The sequence below is a fragment of the Podarcis bocagei genome (genome assembly GCF_964188305.1).
Source record: "Podarcis bocagei genome assembly, chromosome: 1".
Taxonomy (NCBI): domain Eukaryota; kingdom Metazoa; phylum Chordata; class Lepidosauria; order Squamata; family Lacertidae; genus Podarcis; species Podarcis bocagei.
In genome coordinates, this window is record NC_138125.1 from 37,273,879 (window position 1) to 37,291,748 (window position 17,870).

At 40.0% G+C, this 17,870-nt stretch overlaps 1 protein-coding gene and 1 long non-coding RNA gene across 4 annotated transcripts in view; one reads left to right on the forward strand and one right to left on the reverse strand.

Moving 5' to 3' along the window:
• The window catches only part of HEATR5A (HEAT repeat containing 5A), a 59,998-nt gene that overhangs the window by 33,044 nt on the left and 9,084 nt on the right, over nucleotides 1-17,870 (forward strand). For 2 of the 3 annotated variants that reach the window (XM_081207577.1, XM_081207579.1), the window contains 13 exons: nucleotides 811-970; nucleotides 2,378-2,567; nucleotides 3,711-3,880; nucleotides 5,400-5,426; nucleotides 8,139-8,277; nucleotides 9,797-9,976; nucleotides 10,818-11,057; nucleotides 12,312-12,493; nucleotides 12,983-13,051; nucleotides 13,334-13,513; nucleotides 13,893-14,124; nucleotides 14,840-15,088; nucleotides 15,696-15,823. In XM_081207577.1, the coding sequence (XP_081063703.1) occupies nucleotides 811-970; nucleotides 2,378-2,567; nucleotides 3,711-3,880; nucleotides 5,400-5,426; nucleotides 8,139-8,277; nucleotides 9,797-9,976; nucleotides 10,818-11,057; nucleotides 12,312-12,493; nucleotides 12,983-13,051; nucleotides 13,334-13,513; nucleotides 13,893-14,124; nucleotides 14,840-15,088; nucleotides 15,696-15,823 (2,146 nt within the window). The remainder of the gene's footprint in view (nucleotides 1-810; nucleotides 971-2,377; nucleotides 2,568-3,710; nucleotides 3,881-5,399; nucleotides 5,427-8,138; nucleotides 8,278-9,796; nucleotides 9,977-10,817; nucleotides 11,058-12,311; nucleotides 12,494-12,982; nucleotides 13,052-13,333; nucleotides 13,514-13,892; nucleotides 14,125-14,839; nucleotides 15,089-15,695; nucleotides 15,824-17,870) is intronic. The other variant, XM_081207578.1, reaches the window with a different exon arrangement.
• LOC308596102 overlaps nucleotides 12,331-17,870 on the reverse strand; it is a 33,360-nt gene continuing 27,820 nt past the window's right edge. Inside the window, exon 3 of the long non-coding RNA XR_014012317.1 lies at nucleotides 12,331-12,472. This is a non-coding gene — a long non-coding RNA (uncharacterized lncRNA). The remainder of the gene's footprint in view (nucleotides 12,473-17,870) is intronic.

Genomic DNA, 17,870 nt, shown 5'->3' on the forward strand with positions numbered 1-17,870 from the left:
TTTTAAGTTTGCTAGATGAAAAAAATCTCCCATTTTCCCCCTCTGTGTGATGTTCTGGTGGTTCTCAATAGCTTTTTGAATGTCGAAGTACACTGTGTCAACCAGATGCTTGATGACATTCTTAAAGAATTCAGTGAAACAGGTCTTGCTCTTGCAGAAGCCACGTTCGCTCAGCAAGGCTTGTTCTTCTATAAGCTTGGTTATTTTCCCTTTAACAATAATTACCACTAGTTTTCCCAGGACAAATGTAATTTCCAGGATCACTCTGTATCCCTTTTAAATAATGGGTGTGATATTTACTGCTTTACAGTTCTCAGGGATGGAAGCTGATCTGAGGGGCAAGTTATGTATTTTTGTTAGGTCAGCCATTTGACAGGTGGATGCCGTCCAGACCCAGTAATCTGTCAGTTTTCATTTTGTGTATTAGGCCAAGAACTTCATCTCTCATTACCACTATCTGCCTCAGTTTGTCAGATTCCCATCCTGCAAAAGTTAGTTTGCAAACTGCAAAAACCAGTTTTGAGATCTGCTACTGTATATCTTCCATTGTGAATATTGATGCAAATAATTCATTCAGCTTCTCCTCTGGGTTCTGGGCAGAGGATACCACTTAGCTATGAGGAGACTTGACACTAGTAACATATTTTTTCTATTTGCTTCACTAAAGTTATCTTGTAAAGCTGGACTCAGTTGCTATAATCACCATTCTAATTTCATTTGATTTAACATGTATGTGACACTTTCCCCAAAACCAAGTTGAGCTCAAAGCATCTCTTACCCAGTTTATTTTTTATTTTTTATAATACATAGACTAAAATCTGCCAGAGATGTAATATCAAGAACAGGACATTCTTTGGCTCTGGGATCCCTCTATAGATATCTAGGAGGAATAGGCTCCACTCAGCACCTGAATGCTTGTGTTGGAATACTTTATACATTATCTCAGGACAGCACTTCACCTGAAGTACAGGTATTTATTGGATTCAACTGTTTTTCCTTTTTTTATTGTGTAAGTGGCTTTGAGGACCTTCAGGTGGAAAAATAGTATAACAGTTTTATTATTTATACCCCACCCGTATATAACTCTGAACAAGCAAACCTTTAAAAAATGTTATCTAGTTTGAGTATTGTTTCATAGTCATTTTGTAAAGTATGTCTTCCTTCATAAAAGCAGACTTCAAATCCTTGAGCTGTTAACTTGGTTGTTGTTGCTCTTGTTGGTTGTTCTTCTTGTTGGCTGTGACTGATATTGAGCTGAGTTGGGGGAAGTGAAAACTCACCATGAAAGGCACATGAATCTGGGATGAAGGATCAGTGTCTGTTCAAAGTGCCCTATTCACTATCCTTTCCTCCTTGCAGTTCTTCTGTTTATTGAACCCTCTACTTGATTCTTCTGAAACAGGGATGGAGGGCAAGAGGGTGATGGAATTTTCAAACTCAGGTTGGCAAGGACAGTGTTTGCTCCCTGAACTTACACACACACACAGAGGAGGGGGGCATCAGCTCTTAGATAAGCATGAACACTTAGAACTACTCTGCGTGGATTTCCACATGGCACCACACCCCTCCTCTTACACGTGCTAGGGCCATCTATTCTGATCTCCATTTTAGATGCAGGTGTGGGAGAAATGCAGTCAAATCTAACTATGCATATTCTTTTCTACAAGTTAAGGCCATAGAGCTGTATTGCTGATAGGCAGACTCAGACCATAGAAACGTAATTGGTAGAGAAGTCTCTGTGTGATGTGGTTTCCTCTCCTGGAGAGGAAGAAGCATATAGTACTCTCTGTCGTCAGCCGGCCATGAAGGAGGCGTGCCTTCAATCATTCCAGCATCATGCATATGCCTGAAGCTGTTTTTGCTGTAAACACAAGTATTTCACCTTCACTTATTTTTAATGCTGTTGCCTCTAAAGATGAATGTTCAACTGTGATAAAAATATAAAGTGATCATGTTGTCAGTTAACCCACACACGTGGGCATGTAGGGGAATAACATATAGTTAATTATATTCCCTCACCTACCTAATAAAAACCATCAGCAGTTAAGTGAGCTGCTATTGCCACTGAGGAAGGCAAGAAAGTACAGGCCAGTTTATAGCATGTCTCTATTCATGTATGCCAGAATCGGTACTTACTCACTTCTCCCTTCCCTTAGCCCTGCCGTGAGGAGCAATTACGTTTCTTCAGGTCATTCATCTTAAACTCCTATCATTTCCAGTCATGTTGTCGTACTGAATTATTAGTATATTATTTAGCACCATCTCACAGAAGTACACTCATTTTACACAATAATTTTCTTTTTGGTCACAGTTTGCAAATTATTTTATGTTTGTGCATTTGTATGTGTGACAGCACAGCATTTTTGGTATTTTACAGACCTGGGCACTGCATTCTCTGTCACTGGTCATTGATTCTGCTGGTCCTCTGTATCACGTGCATGTGGAACCTACCCTCTCTCTTGTTCTTATGTTGTTGTTGACTGTGCCTCCTGCTTATGCTGAAGTTCATCAAAGCCTTGGTCGCTGTTTAAATGCACTTATCGCTACTTTGGGTCCTGAGTTGCAAGGTATGCACATATTTGCGACATAATGACAAGACAGGAACCAGGCTGTTGATTATGAAGCTGGGAGATAATGCTTTGCTAGTTCTCACTTAGTGAAATGTGTATGGAGTACAGCAAGAACTAAAACAATGTTCAGACTTCTGCATATCAAGACAAATTTTTTCCCCAAGTCTTGCACAATCACATCATTAGCTTGGGTGTCTCCGGCTGTAGTTGGACTACTGCACCCAACATCCCTGACTACTGGCCCTGCTAGCCAGGCATGATGGGAGTTGTAGTCCAACTACAGCTGGAGACACAAGTTTCAGAAACACTGGTGTAGTTTGTAGCCCTCAAAGCTCATTTAATGGATAAATTGAATGTGACCTGCATGCTTCTATTCTTGAGTGCTTCAAATGACCAGTGCTCTTTTCCCCTGGCTGGAGAACCCCTACTAGCTTTGAGGTCTAGGCAAATTTTCCCTCTGGGTGCATATGGGTGCCCTTCTCCTTGATTGCCTAGATCAACTATCTGGTTGAGGCCCAAGCAAGTGACATTGACCATGTTCTTTGCCCTTGGGTGTGTGGTTTTTATTGCAGAAATTAGCCAGTGCAGGGTGAGAGGTCATTCAAGGACCCTGGCATGGAAGGTAGGGTGTTCAACCACCTGCTGCCTGCTGCAATGTGGATTGAGATCTCAAGCGGGAGAAGGAACTCCTAATGAAGCTAATCAGGTTTTTTCTCATGCAAATGGCCAGCACTGGGGGCCTAATTAGGACTGGGGAAAGGGGTAAAGCCTAGTCCCATGCCAGTGTCCCAATATGCATCGCCCCTGCACAGTTCTGGGGCTTTAGAGTTAACATCTTCCTCCTGGCCATTTTGTCTCAGTAATTTCTAGTATTGCTCTTTTTGTATGGGGAAAATTTTTTTTACATATAGTTTCGTTTGGCGCAGGGACTTCATTGTTTGATGTTTTGTGAGCCTATGTATTTTCAGTTATGTATTTCTGTTTTTTAAAAATGTTAGAAGTAATCTAGAAGATTTAGCGTAGGCGGTGCACACGCTGAACAAATAGTAATGCAGTTTTTGGTGTTGTTAACTGCTATCTGAGCAAAAAGAACATGACAGAGAGAAATCTTTCTCCTTCCTTCTTTGTCCTGTTTTATAGGCAGCAGCACTACAGTTTCAGCCTTGAGGGCATCTTGTCTCCTAGGCTGTGCAGTGATGCAAGATAATCCTGACTGCCTTGTCCAAGCTCAAGCCATCTCTTGCCTTCAGCAACTTCATATGTTTGCTCCTCGTCATGTAAACTTGTCTAGCCTTGTGCGGTGCCTGTGTGTAAGTACATATTTACATGTTAAGCTTTCCCTCTTTTTGTAACTTTGGAAACAGAGCATTGGAACTGCAGCTTTAAAAATTGTTCATGTGCCATACTTTTTTAGTCATTAAAGTCCACTTTTTCAGATGCATAAACTGAAACATGCACTACTTCCATGAGGCAGGTTAATTTCTTTGAATACCTGCCTTTTCAGGGTGGGAACTGAAAATGAACAAATTGTTCTGAGGAAACAATTCATAAATTTTTGTTGGAAGTATGGTGAGTCTTTGGTTACTAGCAGAGCGTCCTAGGATATTGCAAAGTTCTCTCACTGGTTTCTGAAAATTGTCGGTGTGGTGTCTGGTTTGTGTTTATCCTTTAGTGTAACCACTTACTGGTTCTGTCCTGTGTGGGCAGCAGAAGAATATTGCTAGCAGTTGATGGCATCTGTGTATCACATTACAATATGTGCTAGTAAATGATTCCTTGATAGGTCTGTAAAATAATGTTGCCTGAGTTGGAATGAGACATAGGAAACATACAAAGTTAGTGAATGCTTTTGCCACGTCTTCATTCTAAAATACTGAAATTTTTGAATAGAAATATATGGACTTAATGTTGTCCAAGAGAAAAAACTCCCACATATTATTTTATAATTAATCTTTAGAGACAGTTCATTGGTGCTACCCCACTAGCCCATTCTGCCTTCCTCAGCCCTCACATGACTTACTTAAAACCAGTTCATAGGGAGGCCCTGGTTGTCAGCTTCTTCCTCATTAGTCTCCGTGTTCCCCTTGTAGAAGTCAGCAGAGAGAAGGATGGGGACAAAACTAGAATTAGTTGGGTTATGGCCACCTACTTTTCATCTCCCTGCCTTCTACTCTTCCAGTCCCAATGAGCCCCAGCCACCACTGTGTAGAGATTTGGTGGACATAGTTTTATATCAGACTGTATGATGATTAGGCTCTCTGTCTAGCTCTGGCAGCACATTTGGGTTGGGGTCCTATGACTTTAGAGTACTAGTTGTGAATTGCTCCTGACAACTTTTGGCTGCAATCCAAAGGCAGCCACTGCTCATAGCATCCAAGCTTCTCTAGATTAAGACCTTATATGAACTATCCCATCTTGCTATAGGTATTATGGTCTGGTTTTTCTTTTTAAAAAGCAGCAAGTACTTTGGTGTAAATTTAAAAATATAAATTGGTTTCAAATGCAATTTAACATTATCAGTTCATTGTTTGTTTGTTTGTTTGTTTCATAAGATTTATAAACTGCTTGTTTTTTTAAAAAAAAATAACAACCCTCAAAGCAGGTTTACAAAAGAAAAAACAGTAAAATCAAGAAAGCTGTTTTCAGCAGTTAGTATTGGCATTTGGCTTTTTCATTTTAAGGACCCGGAGTAATACATAATGAAAGTTGAAATGTGCAAGTGCTCATCTTGTGGCAGTAAATTTGTTTTCCATTGTTGAAGGTTGGGATCACTATGGGTTCTGATACCTAGGTTTTGTCATGACTGGATTATCATTTGTTTTTGTGCAGGAGATCTTGTTGGAAAATTCTGTGTTGGTAGGTCTCTGTGCACTGTTAAAATTTCAGCAATTTTCAGTGTTCTTCTTTTAATTTTCTCATTTTCTCTATTTAACCATTAATGTCAAGAAAAACTTTTAGCATGTTGAGTTATGTTTTGTTCCGGTCTAACCAAATTCTTTCTTAACATTTTTATAGCTGGCACACACACTTTGCTGTGTATATTTTATTTTTGTGTCTATTTTATTTTTGCATTAGTTTAACTTAAAACATCTTAAACTAAAAAAAAAGAGAGACCACCATTTTAAGGGTGTTTGGGTGTGGTTTGTATGTGTGGTTTGTATGTACTGCTTGCAATTTTTTCTGTTTTTTTTCTGTGTTTGTTTTTGCCATTTTCAGTCTCTTAAAAATGAAAGAGATCAGAAATGAGCATTGTTATTTGTCTTGCATTTAAGCTTGTGTGTTTTGGCTTTTTCATATAAAAAAAGGAACTGGCATTTTTTTAAGCATGCATAAATCTCAGTGTGAGATCAGCTTGAATCAATGTTGCATAAAGCATTTGTATACTTGAAATCTTAACTTCAACCATCTTATTATTTTTTGGTTTCTTAAATATGTGCTAGGCATATTTTTTTATGCATCAAATTACCTTTATAAGTTAGTGTGCATGCAGCAACGTAAGAAATTATTAGATGCAGACTCGGTTTGATTAACTGTGAATGCATAGCACTTTTTGTGTCCATTTTACCTCCTTTTGTTACTCCTATCATTCTGATGAGTTCCCATTGACAAATGAGGTACATGACCTCCCAACAAGGTTTCTTTGTAGCATGCATCCAGCTCTGCCCCATTTTTCAGGCTTCTAAATGGACACAAGATAGCAAAGAACTTGTTAACTTCCTCTATAATTCCATGCTCATTTAGTTGGTCTCACTGTGATTTTAGAACCTCCATTTAAACTCAAATTTTAGTAGATACTAAAATCATTCTGGCCTAGATATAATTCAGCAAGTTTAATATGCTCGGGAATTTATTGAGAGTAATTTTAATGAGACTGCAAAATTTGTACATTTTAAATATGTCTGCGTTTGTAAATTAAGATGATGAAATTCTCTAAACTAGTATTGAAACAGCAATATTTTGGTGTCTAATGTAAGAGAGCTGCAGGCTTTGCTAAGGGGGTATTTGTAGTATGCCATATCCTTTGGTAGAGAGCCTGTTATTGTTATTGTTATTGTTGTTGTTATGATGTCTATACTTCCTTTCAAAGGGATGTGGGTGGCGCTGTGGTCTAAACCACAGAGCCTAGGGCTTGCCAGTCAGAAGGTTGGTGGTTCAAATCTCCACGATGGGGTGAGCTCCCGTTGTTTGGTCCCAGCTTCTGCCCACCTAGCAGTTCGAAAGCACGTCAAAGTGCAAGTAGATAAATAGGTACTGCTCCAGTGGGAAGGTAAACGGCATTTCCATGCACTGCTCTGGTTCTCCAGAAGCGGCTTTGTCATGCTGGCCACATGACCCAGAAGCTGTACGCCAGCTCCCTTGGCCAATAAAGCGAGATGAGCACCGCAACCCCAGAGTGATTCACAACTGGACCCAATGATCAGGGGTCCCTTTACCTTTACCTTATACTTCCTTTCACCTGAGGATCACAGAGCGGTTTACAATATAAAAACACAAAAATACGTAACCAAGTAACAAACAAAAGTAATCCCCCTGCCCTTCTTTAAAAGGCCATAGGTTGTTTAATTAGCCAAAGGCCTGGGAGAAGCAGGCTGGCTCCTAAATATATGTAAAGAAGGCAACAGATGAGCCTCCCTGGGGAGAGCATTCCCTAAGCAGGGAGTCGCAGCAGAAAAGGCCTGTTCTCCTGTTGCCTCCCTCCGGACCTCTCATGTATGAAGAAGGGCCTCAGATGATGATCACAGGGTCCAAGTTGGATCATACGGGGAGAAGTATTGCAGTTCCAAGTCATTTAAGGCTTTATAGGTCAAAACCAGTGCTTTGAATTGGGCTCAGAAACTAATTGGCAGTCAATGCAGTCAGGCCAGGATTGGTGTTATATTAGTTCAGTATCTTTGATGTACTGTGTATATGTAAGAAAGACATCAATATTTCACCATTCATAGCACCCCTTATTATATTATCATTCACAGATAGGTAATGTTGGGACAGACCTCTGTCTGAAACCCCAGAGAGCCATTGTCAGTCAATATAGGATAGCGCTTAACTAGATGGGCCAATGGCCTGATTCAGTAAAAGACAACTTCCTAGCCATATTATAACATTTTTAATGTTCTATTTAAAATGATTATATGCCTGTGATGTGAATGGCATTTCTTTGAGGGCGCAAAATAATAAATGATGCTTATTAATTGACTACAACCAAAAATAGGTTTTATTTTATAAGGGTTTAGTTTATTCGTAGCTAAAGTAGTTGAAATCTTTCTGTTCATTTGCTTTTAAACAAATATTTGTATCCCACCTTTCCCCCAAGTGTGTTCAAGGTGATTTGCAACAGAGAAACTTAACATGAAACAATAGATGGAACTGTTAACACCAGCCAGACACAGTCAAGATAGTGGAGGTTGGCTCAGATATTTTTACTACTGTCCTCAGGCTTTTTCTTCTCTAATATCTGATTTCTACTTTTGTTTCAGAAATGTTATTGCTTAAAGAACTTCAGGCTCCTGTCTTTCAGATACCACCTATAAAAGTGCAACCCAGATTACATCCTTTGTCTATATATTTCAGGTGAATCTCTCTAGTTCATATCTGTTGTTGAGGAGAGCAGTACTAGCTTGTTTGCATCAGCTTGTACAAAGAGAGGCAGCTGAGGTATCTGAACATGCTGTGGCCCTTGCTAAAGACAGCAGAGAAGACTTTAGTCCAGGTAATATTGAGATTCAACCTTGTACCAGTGGATGCAACAGGACTTCTCTCTCCTCTCCCCTCCATGCTCCCAGAGTCACCTCTGGATGTTCTCCCAAACACCCAGACCTGATTCTGGGGGAACGCAGGGGATTGCAGGAGATGAGAGAGGAGCAGAGTCCTGCTAGCACAAGCAGGCCACCATAGCCGGGTGTCACTCATCATGTTTTCCCCTCTTAAATGTTTTTTTGGTTTTATGTAACTTGTATCTTGCCATGCAAAATCCTGCAGATATTTGTGTATTGCAAACTGACTGCTTGGAGGCACAAAAGGCACATGTTTATCTGTTCCGACCTATAGTTCTTCAGACTGAAGGACTGGGAGTTTGACTGCTGCACCACATCAAAAACTATATCCTCCTATAAAACTGTCATGCCAGAGAGATGAATCTGTCTCAGCCTTCTGTCTTGCATGCTAGTTTTGTATGTGCAAGGCTGGTGGGGGTTTTCTTTCTTTCTTTCTTTCTTTCTTTCTTTCTTTCTTTCTTTCTTTCTTTCTTTCTTTTTGCATGAAATCACTCACATTGCAGTCTACAGTAGAGTTCAGAAACAGACACTTGTTTTTTATTTGCCTGTTTGGTCTCTGATTTGCACACTTTGCTCAGAAAGGCATGCCTGGCTTGTCTTTTTGATGCCTACTGAAGACCTTCCTTCTTTAAGCTGAGACTGTTCCCAGTATTGGAATTACTTTAAAGATGTAGAATCACTTGTTGCTTGCTGTCCTGGGTGACTTTGGGAAGAAGGGTGGAATACAAATGAAATAAATAAGTATTTTGATTGACGTAAATGGCTTGTAGGAGCTTATTTCTGACCTTATATTGTAACCTGGGATGTAGCTTTCATGATCTGTTGAAACACTAGCTTCGTCCATGGCTGCTTTTGTGCCATAGAGGTAACCCAACAGAAGGAGGGGTATGGAAGTGTACAACCCTTCTTTTGGAGTCTGCTACCCATGCTGACCTAGCTAGTTTGTGGTCTGCTGTCTGAATGGACAGGGATCAGCATCACCCCTCCCCTGAAATTGTGACTACCTCTGTCAGAAGTGGTGATGTTCCTTTCATTTTCTTTCTTTCCATCTCTGAGAGCTGGATGTTGGTCATATTAAAAAAAAGGCATCTGTATGTTGGAACAGAGGGCTGAAATAAGTCAATTTGGACTATTGCTGTAGCTCTAAAAATGAGGTTTGAAAATAATACAATGACACTTCCGCCAAGACATTTTCTTACTATATGGAATCATGGGGGGAAATCAGAGTCATGATATGGAGGCAGGAAATGTCTTGAAATGTGTTTGGTTTTAATTATGCTTTGGGCATTAATGATGCTAGAGAGATGGGATGAGCAACAGCCTTTTGATATTATTTCAGGGTTAAATATTTTGCCACAGTATTGCACTTAAAAACTTTTGTCAGCTTTTAAGTGCTGTAATTCATGCTTGTTTCTCAGCAGATGAATTCAGATCACACTGTTGTTGCTTTTACAGGCATTAATATCAGAGAAGTAGGCCTTGAAGGTGCATTACTGAGCTTATTGGACAAGGAACTGGATCCAAAACTATGCCAAGATATCAGAGAGACCCTGAGCCATATGCTTATATCAATGGGAGTGGAAAAACTCTCTTTCTGGCTTAAACTCTGCAAAGATGTTCTAGCTGCCTCTGCTGGTATGTGCTGATGCCTTCTTCCTAGAAAGTAGATTTTCTCATTACATAAATGAATCAATGAATCAACTGACCATAATATCAGCTGATATCTTAACCTATTTTGCAAGTAATTTCATGAGTGAGAAGAATGACTCATAAAAACTTCTAAGTTGGAAGACCACAGAGGAAAAGGAGGAGCCTTATGCAGGGTGATCATTGGAGACCCTCCTCCAGTGACATCAGAAGGGAGTCAGGTGGTCCCAGGGAAATGGGCCTTCTCAGTGGTGGTACTTGATTTTATGGGATTCTCTTCCTAGCAAAGCTTTGCTGGTGCCTACTTCTTGGCACAAAGAAATACCTTTTTACTTTCCTAGACATAGCTGCTGGTAGTTTCTATTACAGTGGTACCTTGGAAGTCGAACAGAATCCGTTCCGGAAGTCTGTTCGACTTCCAAAATGTTCGGGAACCAAGGCGCGGCTTCTGGTTGGCTACAGGAAGCTCCTGCAGCCAATCAGAAGCCACAGGAGCCACAACAGACGTTTGGGTTCCAAAGAACGTTTGCAAACCGGAAAACTCACTTCTGGGTTTGTGGCGTTCGGGAGCCAAAATGTTCGACTCGCAAGGCGTTTGACTTCCAAGGTACGACTGTAGTTTTGTTACATTTTTTAATATAAATAAGTTTCCTTTGCATCACTCCCCACACCTCTTGCTCTGTTTCCTTGCTCATTCTTCCTCCCTATCTCTATTCCTCCTGTTCCCCTTCTGCCCTGTTATACACCCCAAGTCTTTGATGGGTACTGCTGCAACAGTACTCTGATCCATTAAGTGTTCTGCACTTTACCTCCCTGTATCTCAATGCAGATTTCATCACAGTGGTTTCAGTGGACACTACCCAAGAAGAAGAGGGAGCTCAAGGGGATGATGAATTTGCATTAGCTTTGGAAAACAATGAAAAGCTGCATCCCTTCCCTCATCCTCGATGGTCTACTAGAGTATTTGCTGCAGAGTGTGTGTGTAAAATTATTGGCCAGTGTGAGAATGCAGGCAACGCGCACTTTGACATAGCTCTGGCACAAGAAATGAAGCAAAGAGATTCAAGAGGTATGTCTTCATGTTTATGCAGACATCAACTGCAAGTAAGTGGGTATAGGATTGCAATCTAAATTTAATTTGACAAACTGTAGCTTAATGGGATCCAACAAAATCTCTTTCCAGCTATTGCAATAGTCATTCATTGAGGTGTGTATTCAGATTATTGTTAGTAGGCTCATTTGTGAGCAAGAGAAAAATGAATACTCTTGAAGAACAAAGAGGTTTGTAGATTTATTATGGAACAAACTTTTCAGAGACTAGAGTCAACTTAATGCAGATAGTATTATTAGATACATGTTGTATTGTCCTTAGTTGGCAGGTGGATATAGATGGGTGGGAGGAAATGTAACAGTGGGGTCAAATGGCTATTTGAGTAAAAAAACAAACCACAGTATGGCTTCCTGTCCTGCTACATATACTAAGCTGGCATCTAGCAGTAGCCATTCCATCAGACTATAGGAGAGAGAGATGGTTCTACAGATCCTTTCTGCCAGCTCTGCCGAAAGGCCAGACATTTTGCTCATCCTCTCCTTGAACTGTTTCCATTCCAGCTGGGCATTTTCAGTAACTCTGTAACTATGAACTAATGCCCGAGATTGCCTTTTTCCCTCCTCCCTCCCAATGTTTCCTCCTTTTTCTGTAATGTTTCTTAGATGTTAATCCTCAAGGTAGGGGATGTTTTTATAACTTGTGGCTTTAGACTACTCTGGAGCCTTTTTTGACTGGAGAGTAAACCTGGGATTTTGTCATCTAACACTGCTATTGTGTAACTTTGCAGACATTTGAACTTTAATTGAATTAACATGGACTTTTTATATTTTAAGACCATTTTGGCCTGCTTTTTCCATATAGAAACATCAACTTGAGGGTAGTGGCTCACACTTCTGATGAAATGAAATCTGGTCCATAAAGTTAATGCCATAATAAATCTGTTACATCTTTTAGATGTCTCAAACCCTTTCATTGGTTTTTTTTCCTGCTACAGACTAACACAGCTTTATCCCTGGAAGTTAATATTACTGAAGCAAACTTTTCCAGATGTTGCACCTAAAATGTTGACTCTACGCAGAATGTTGACAATCTGCAGTTGTTATCGGTGGTTTCCTGGTTCAGCAGGAAATGATGCCTATTTATGTATAGGTGTACAATTCAGAGGACGGGAAAGAAGAGGGGGTGGGAGATAGGCGTCCATGCTTTAAGTGTCCACACTAAACTACATTTTTCATATTAACAAAATGATGTTTTCCTTCCCCACCCCACCAGATGATTTCCTAGTACTGCACTTAGCTGACTTGATCCGCATGGCTTTTATGGCTGCCACGGATCACAGTGACCAGCTTCGTCTTTCTGGCCTTCAGATGTTGTTAATTCTTGTTCGGAAGTTTGCTACTGTGCCGGAGCCAGAGTTCCCAGGTCATGTGATTCTGGAACAATATCAAGCAAATGTAAGTAGGCTTTTGGTTCTAGAGGCATTTGAAAAATAAAATGCATATTAAGAGTTAACCCTACATCGCACTTGAAAACTTGTGTTATAAAGGAATATATTATTGGCGTCTTACTACACAGGCTGAATAGAATTTATAACAATAGCCATCACTGTAGTGAATCAAGAGCTGATTTTGTAAATGTGTGGTGGAACTGGCCTAAAATAAATGAATTGTTGGAAAATATTTTATAACATATGTTACTTTAAATTAGCTTACCAAATTACCAGTATAAAGAGTAGCAGAAACCAGAAAGCCTCTGTGGCAACTGAAATGTATAACTTGGTCCCAAGTTCATCAAGTTGGCAAGCGATTAGGAATAATTCTGCATGTTGCACCTTTTGCCTTTTAAGAGAATCATACTCAGATTTGTAAGAATATGTTAACTGGGCCAGTTTCTTCAAAATATTCAAATTTTTTTTAGCATGTTATCAAATTATTTTATTTTAGGTTGGTGCAGCGCTTAGACCAGCTTTTACTTCTGAAACACCACCTGATGTAACAGCAAAAGCATGCCAGGCAAGTTTTTAAAAACTATATATATAGAATTCAAATTTCATCAACTCTTGACCAATCACAGGTAAAACTTGATAAAGATTATATCTTTATCTCTTCTCTTAAAAATTAGTATTTGAGACTGCTTCACCTCTGAACATTAAATATGATTGCATAATGGGTTTGCCAGAGCAGAGAGAAAGCTAATAACCTAAGTAAGTAAGTAAATAAGAGAGCACAAACCCAGGCATAGTGTTTTGTAGCATTACAAAAATAACTATATTGTTTGCTGTTCTGTCATACTAGGTTTGCAGTGCCTGGATAGCAAGTGGTGTAGTAAGTGACCCTAGTGACCTTCAGAGGGTTCATCAATTGCTTGTGACATCCTTGACCAAAATACAGGCGGGACAAGAAGCCCAAAGTCAACTGTACAATGAAGGCACATCAGTTATGGAGATCCTAGCTGTGTTGAAAGCTTGGGCAGAGGTACTTTTTAATGTACATATTTATGGTGGCACTAGCGCTTTGCAATTGTAATTTGTGGATCAGACATTTGAATATCTACAGGGGTCAACTTCTAGTTTTGAGTTGTGGTGTTTGGCAAAAACATCTGGATTTCACCCTGATGTTCAAGGAATTGGAGAGCATTCCTATTTGCTTATACTGAGTCAGACCATTGGTCCATTCAGTTGTCAGGGCTGGAGTCAGATGAAAGTCAACACGAAGAAGCAGAGTCAGTTGCCAGTGAAGTTAACTGTTTATGCAAGGAAAAGGCATACAACTCAGCAACACTTCCCAGTAGGTCTTGCCCCTATATTCAGTGGCCTATCATTGAGACTGTCCTTTCACATTGTTGTTTCAACAGGTCTATATAGTTGCAGTACAAAGGCAGAAAAAGCAAAGCGACATCAACAGACCACCCTTGGTAATAAACATGACAGAGGAGAGCTGCAGGGATCAAATATCTCCAGTGGATGAACTTCTGGAGCTAGTCCAAGCAGACCTGGGCAATCTGAGCAAACTCTGGCTTGCTGCACTCCAAGATTATACTCTCTTAACTTTGCCGTCAGAATTTGCCTCTCAACTTCCTGCTGAAGGTAGGCAGGCAAATAGAACAATACAATTTCATTTCATTCATTAATCTATTGTATTTCTATGCTGCTTTTCAATCACATGAGTCACAAAGCGCCTTACAAAGAATACCAATAATAGAACATCACAATTACAACATAAATCGTATAAAATAAGTAACAAATCGTCAGCAAAACAATTGCAAATCAACAGTAAAACAACCACCTTCTGTAAAATACTGTTAACAAAACGACTAAAAATTAAGCTAAACATCACAAGTCATAAGATTCACAAGGCATTGTTGCACTCATAATCCACAAAACAAGATTAACAAACAACCCAAAACAAACTAAGCACTGTTGAATTCTCTCTCTCTCTCTCACACGCACACACCCTTCCCCACCCCCATGACTCAGTTCATCAAAATACATACACATAAAATACATACTAATTTTGTTGCCACATAGTTTGGGCCTGATTCAGTAAATTAGAATGTAGCCAATAAAATTTAAATTAAATTTTCAAAAATGTGGGTGCATAAGTGATAAGATGTCTGTAAGATTGCAGAATTTAAAAAGAAGTTTACTGAAGTCATCTCTGATGATTTGTGAATATTACTTTTAAAGAATAACTGGCCAAACCTTCCTCGTTGTTTAACCATAAAAAGTGTAATTAAAGTAGTAATACAAAGCTACCTTGAGCTGTTTGGAATATGTAAACATTTGTTGCTTTTAATTGTAGGTGGTGCTTTCTATACTGCAGAGACAATTGAAAATTCGAGACCACACTATCAAAACTCCTGGGCATTGATTCTCCATGCAACAGCATTGTGGCTTACCAGCACAGGTTTTCTTGTAGGTGACTCAGATGAAGGTCTAACTAACCTTTCTCGACCTGTCACCCCAACTACAATGTGTCAAGATTCAACATCTAGAGCTGCTATAAAATCACCTGAAGACGTGAACACTGATAGATTTCATCTTGTTTTGGGTTAGTAAATGCATGAACTTTTCCTGGTGTTATTTTCTCATGTAATTTTTCTGATCGTCGTTGGAAATCAGTATGAGCTGTTAGGCACATGTCGAAGTGGTTAATATGCTACTGTTGATAAAATTCTGCATTGTATGGGATTACTACAAAATTTCACCATTATTTCATTGAATCAAGGCAGTGCTCCATCTAATTGAGCTAATTGTCCCATCTAACTGAGAACTGTTAACCCAGAATGTCAGAGGAACTGAAACCCAGTTCTCCCAGTCTCTGGGAATTGGAATTTTATTTACTTACATCTTATTTGTTAAAAGATTTCTAATCCGCCCTTCATGTTGAATGATCTCAGGGTGTATAACAATTTAAAACAAAGCAAAACTGAAACATACAGTTGGAAGAGTACTAATATATACTCGTCCCAGCACAGGCCCAATAAAAATCATATTTCAAATGCCTGGTGCAAAAATCTGGCACCAAAAGATGGATAACAACAGCACAAGTCAAATTTCAGGGGCCAGATATTTCCAAACCAGTCGATTGACTTATGTTTTATTGGAAATTCAACTCTGATTCTGTTCACAGCATAATTTCTCTCCTCTCTTCTTAGGAATTAGTGTGGAATTTCTATGTTCTCCTCGGTCAGATGCAGGAATGGAAAATATTACTTCTTGCCTACATGCCTTACGGGTGCTGCTTGATGTTCCTTGGCCAAGGTCTAAGATTGGTGGCGATCAGGTAACAATCTATTGGAAATCCTAAGTATGAATTGGGCAACAATTTTTTTCTTTTTGAATGTTGTCTAGATTTCTACAACTGGTTTAGGGTATTTTTGCACTGCTGAATCAGGAAATGGCATCCGTTTCTCTCCATCAGGTCAGGTTTACTATAAACTGAATGGTGGGCATTGATAAAGGTAAGTACATGTAAATTGCATGTTGCTTCACCATTTTCAGGGTGAAGTTCATGTCTTGAACTTCAGTTTCTTGGAACTCCTGGAATGCTCAGTGGCAGGGAGGTCTCTCTTCAGAGTCCAACAGTAGTCAGCCATCATGACTGCATCCCAGTGGCCCTGATACCTGGTCTCCATCTCTTTCATGTCCTGATGGAATCTCTCCCCCTGCTCCTCACTCATTGAACCCAGGTTCTCAGGAAACCGGTCCATATGTGAAAATAGGTAGTGCATCTTGACGCTCATGTTGCAGCCCAGGTTTCTGAAACAGTCAGCATGTTGTTGACAAGTTCTGCGTAGTTTCTGGCCTTATTGTTGCCAAGAAAGTTCTTCACTACCAGAACAAATGCCTTCCACGCTTCCAGTTCCATTTCGTTCATTGAGTTTCTGAACTCTGGATCTCTGATGAGCTGACGGATCTGAGGACCGTCAAAGATGCCAGCTTTCAACTTCTCCATGGTCAATCCTGGAAAAGCCTGGCACAAGTAAGTGAAGCAGTTACCATCCTTGTTCAGAGCCTTGGTGAACTGCTTGATTAAGCCAAGCTTGATGTGCAGCAGTGGGAAGAGTATTCTGTCTCTGTCCACCAGAGGGTCGTTGATGACGTTCCTTTCTTTGCAAGGCACCAGTTCCTCCCGCACAGGCACAGAAAACATGAGTACTTGGTGAAGCCAGACTGTTGTCCCAACAAAAAGTTCACCATCTTCAGGTCAACACAAATAAACCACTTATGCTGATCATAACCAATTTTCTCCAGCACATACTTCACCACTTCATAGTTCTCCTTCAGTGTACTCGAGTGAGCCAGGGGTATAGAGGCAAACTGGTTGCCGTTGTGTAGCAGAACACATTTCAGTGATCACTTGCTGCTGTCAATGAACAGTCTCCAATCTTTGGGTTCGTACTGTGGCACTCCAAGCTTGAGCAGAAGCTGCGCAATATCTGCACAGTACACCAAGTCCTTCTCTTCCGAGAAAAAACAGAGGTACTCTTGATGCCTGTTGTGGAAGAAGCTGATGCGAGCACTGTCAGAGAGGAGGTTTTTTTCCTTGAATCTGGATGCCAACAGTTCGGCAGAGTTCTTTGACAAGCTGAGGTCGCGAACTAGATCATTCAACTCCTTTTGGGAAAATGGATGTGGAGCATCATCTTCAAGAACCACTTCCTCTTCTTCATGTCCTTCAACACTGGAGGCATCTTCGTCACTAATGTCAGGAAGTTCTCCGAAGATAGACACTGGAATTTCATCACAATGAGCTACAGGACGACGTGCTGATTGAAGATAAGGATACTTCGTGGGGCGGCTGCCCCATTAACTTAGTTTTGATCCCCCAACTTTATGCTTTGCTGCACCAATTTATGGAAGATTTTGAGGTTTTATGACTTCAAACTAATCCCTTTTAGACATAATCACCCAGAACTATCGGACCTGAATACTTCTTGCCATTAAAATAATCATTTCCAATCAAAACAATTATTCGACATGGAATTTTACCCCCACCAACTTCTTATAAAATGCTCCACACAAGCGTACATGTGAACAAAAACGTAAAAAAAGACATGTGGCTATAGCTCAAAAACTTGACCTGATTGAGCAAAACCAATGTGATTTTTGGATTCAGCGCATCAGATTCGTCCTAAATCAACTGAAAAAACGCAGACAACAAATTTGTTGTTGACCAGTGTTATGAATTGTTCAGTGTTAACAAGAATTGCTTCTACCCGATGTCTCTAAGAAATTGCTTCCTTCGTTTTCTCTCATCATGATTTCTCATGACATAATGTGAAGGACGCTTGAAATAGCCTCTGTGATACATTTCACCATGTGTGTTG